Source organism: Lactuca sativa, chromosome 2, assembly GCF_002870075.4.
Source record: "Lactuca sativa cultivar Salinas chromosome 2, Lsat_Salinas_v11, whole genome shotgun sequence".
NCBI lineage: Eukaryota > Viridiplantae > Streptophyta > Magnoliopsida > Asterales > Asteraceae > Lactuca > Lactuca sativa.
The window spans coordinates 61,970,024-61,973,211 of NC_056624.2; the positions used below are offsets into that span (position 1 = coordinate 61,970,024).

The window sequence follows — 3,188 nt, forward strand, 5'->3', positions numbered from 1 at the left end:
AAGGGCAATGCAAAGGTGAGTTACTCACTGCAATAGGAAGGGATGGGAACAACCAGGTATATCCAATAGCCTGGGCTGTGGTTGATGTTGAAAACAAGGACAACTGGGAGTGGTTTATTAAGTTGCTTGTGAAAGACCTTGACTTAGAGTTAGGTGAAGGGTTGACAGTTATTTCTGATCAGCATAAGGTATGTTTACTATTTTTTGTTTGTTTACTCTTTTATATATGGTTACTCTTTCTTGTAGCTTAATTGTTTTTGGTATGAATGTAGGGCTTAGTAGAGGCTGTAAAGGAGAATTTACCATTAGTTGAGCATAGGCAGTGTGCCAGACATGTGTATGTCAACTTTAAAAAGGTGTACAATGGGATTGATTACAAGAGACATTTTTGGGCAGCTTCAATGTCAACCACAGAGTCATCTTTTCTTGAGACAATGGAGGAACTCAAAGAAATGAATGGGGGTGCTTATGACCATCTCATGGCAAGGAACCCAGAGAGTTGGAGCAGAGCATTTTATAAGGAAGGTAGAGCATGTGAAGCAGTAGAAAATGGTATATCAGAGAGCTTCAATTCAGTAATTTTGGAGGCAAGGACTAAGCCACTACTTACTATGTTGGAGGAGCTCAGAATGTATGTTATGGAGAGGTTTTATAGGATGTCTACAATACATTTAACATGGAGGGGAGATGTATGCCCTACAATATTGACAAAGCTGGATGACTGGTGTACAGATATGAGGTAACATTATTGACTAAAATTATTTAGTATTCATTAAGATTTTCACTAACATGTATTGCATGAATTACAGGTTGTGGAGTGTTGTAGCTAGTGACACAAATGTATTTGAAGTGAGACTAGGATTTGAGTCTTTTCAGGTGGACTTAGGAGAACAATTCTGCACTTGTAGATTATGGGAAATATCTGGGATTCCATGTATCCATGCATGTGCAGCTATGAACCACACACAACAACAACCTGAAACACTGATCAGCTCATGGTTTTCCAAAGAAAAGTTTGCAGAGACTTACAAAGGAAATATCAGGCCTCTAAATGGTAGTAGAATGTGGGCCAGGACACCATATGCCAAGCCACTGCCACCACCAGCAAGGAGGATGCCAGGAAGACCTAAAACCAGAAGAAGGAAACATATCACAGAGAAGGATGGAGAGTACAGGAAGTTAAAGTCTGTTGGAGGTACAAAGATATGCCAGAACTGTTGGGAGGAAGGGCATAACAAAAGAACCTGCAAGAATCCAACTAAGCCCCAACCTCAACAGGAAAAGAAAAGAAAGGGTAGGCCAGTGACTAGGGATGGGCAAATGGATGGACAGGCAAGGTGTAACAGTAAAAAAAAGGTAAGCTTTATGATTTTCAAAGTCAAATCTTTATTGTCTACTATTGTTAACACAATTACTGTTTTATTAATAGGGTAAAGCAAAGGCATCTCAATATGTTGAAGGGATACATGAAGGTAGTAGCAAGTATTTTGAAGATGAAGGGCTGCAAGATGTTATGTTGGTACAAGATTTGAAGGGGGATGCACATGCTACAGATTTGCTTGCATCAGGATACTCAGAGGATGAGGTGTATCATCTACTATATGAACAAGATTTAGATGTTGAAGTTTTGGCTGAAGTTCCACCTGTTCTTGAAACTGTGCATGAAGAAGTTCCACATGTTAAAGCTTTGGCTGAAGTTGACATTGTACCAGAAACAGAGGATGAAGACATTGTTGAGACACCACCATCCCAAAGGTTAATGAGAACAAGGAGGCCTTCAGAGAGAATTACTAAAATTCAGACTGGAATGAAGGTTGTTGGAAAGAAGGTTGCTGGACCAGGTCGAAGTAGGTTGGACCCTGTTTCTTTGGAGTAGATTAGGGTGCAGAAGGTTAGGGGTTGATGGGCATGGTTTCTGTTATCCTTTTTTGTATTATGTAATGGACCCTTAACTAATCCCCTTGACTGTAATTATCTTTTGTATATGGTATACCCAAACATTACTACCCCTTTTGTAAATGGGATGGGTACATATTGCCAAAATGATCAATTATCTTTTGTAAATGTTATCCTTGTTATAGTGTTTTTTGTTACATAAGTAAAGGGTATTGTTGGTATAGTGTTTATGGTCAAGCATTATTATCTTTTATAATCCCAACTGTTACATAAGGTGAGGGTATTTAGGTCCTTTCTTTTTTGCTTACTGGTTTGTTCAATAAGTAAAGGGTAGTTTGGTCCACTTCCAACATATACCATCATAATTCCATAAGTAAACGGTAGTTTGGTTCACTAGCATCAAACTTCCAATTCACAATCACAAACATATACACTTCACAATATATATCAATATTGGTCAACATTGGAACATACAAACTTAAAGGTAGTACATCAATACATCCAGACACAAAAATGGTCAACATTGGACCTTAATTGGCATTAATTCATACTGAAAGACCTACCACAACCTCTTCCTACTTAACCCTTGTACACCATCCACATCAAAATCCCTACCATGACTACCAACATAACAAGCAAACCAATCACAACCCTAACAAGATCCATCAAACTTATTTCATCATGATGAGGGTTCCCTTTTCCATGTCCAGTGCTTTTTTTCTTCTTTGCCATAACTTCAAACAGAAGTTCCTTATACCATGGACTTACTTCACCGTCATACCATTCAAAGTAGCCACAGTCTTCAACTTCATCGGGCCAGTATCTGCACCCAAAGTATCTTCTTCCAGGGTTCTTCTCACTCGTTGATATCTTCAAGGGGGCAATTACTCCACAGTAGCACGTCCTAGAGGGACCATTGTTTGACTTGTTTACCCCACTTGTTGATCCAGCTGATCGAGATGAAGACACCATTGCACAATCCTCGTGAATAACTGAGATGAAAAAGTGAAGATCGATCTAGGGTTCTAAAGGGTTGAAGCCGTTAGGGATCATTTATAGAGGCTCAACTGCCATGTAGGATCTTACGTGTATGCCACATAAGCAAATGGCCCACTCAGCAATATTCAAACCGGTTTACCTGAAGGCAACCAGTCATATGGTTACATTTAGTAAAAAATTAATAACACAGTGTCAAAATTGACACAAAAAAAAACACGGTGTCAAAATCGAATTTCTGTGTAAAAACAGTGTTTTTTGTGTCATTTACCCCTTTTTTTTCATGGTGGAAATTA

The 3,188-nt window shown here is 38.8% G+C and overlaps 1 protein-coding gene across 1 annotated transcript; it reads right to left on the minus strand.

The window, feature by feature from the left end:
• Positions 1 to 2,475: 2,475 nt before the first annotated feature.
• Positions 2,476 to 2,868, minus strand: LOC111897464 (uncharacterized). Its single transcript, XM_023893424.2, has one exon. It carries the CDS (start codon positions 2,866 to 2,868, stop codon positions 2,476 to 2,478), a length of 393 nt encoding a protein of 130 aa, XP_023749192.1.
• Between the last annotated feature and the right edge of the window lie 320 nt (positions 2,869 to 3,188).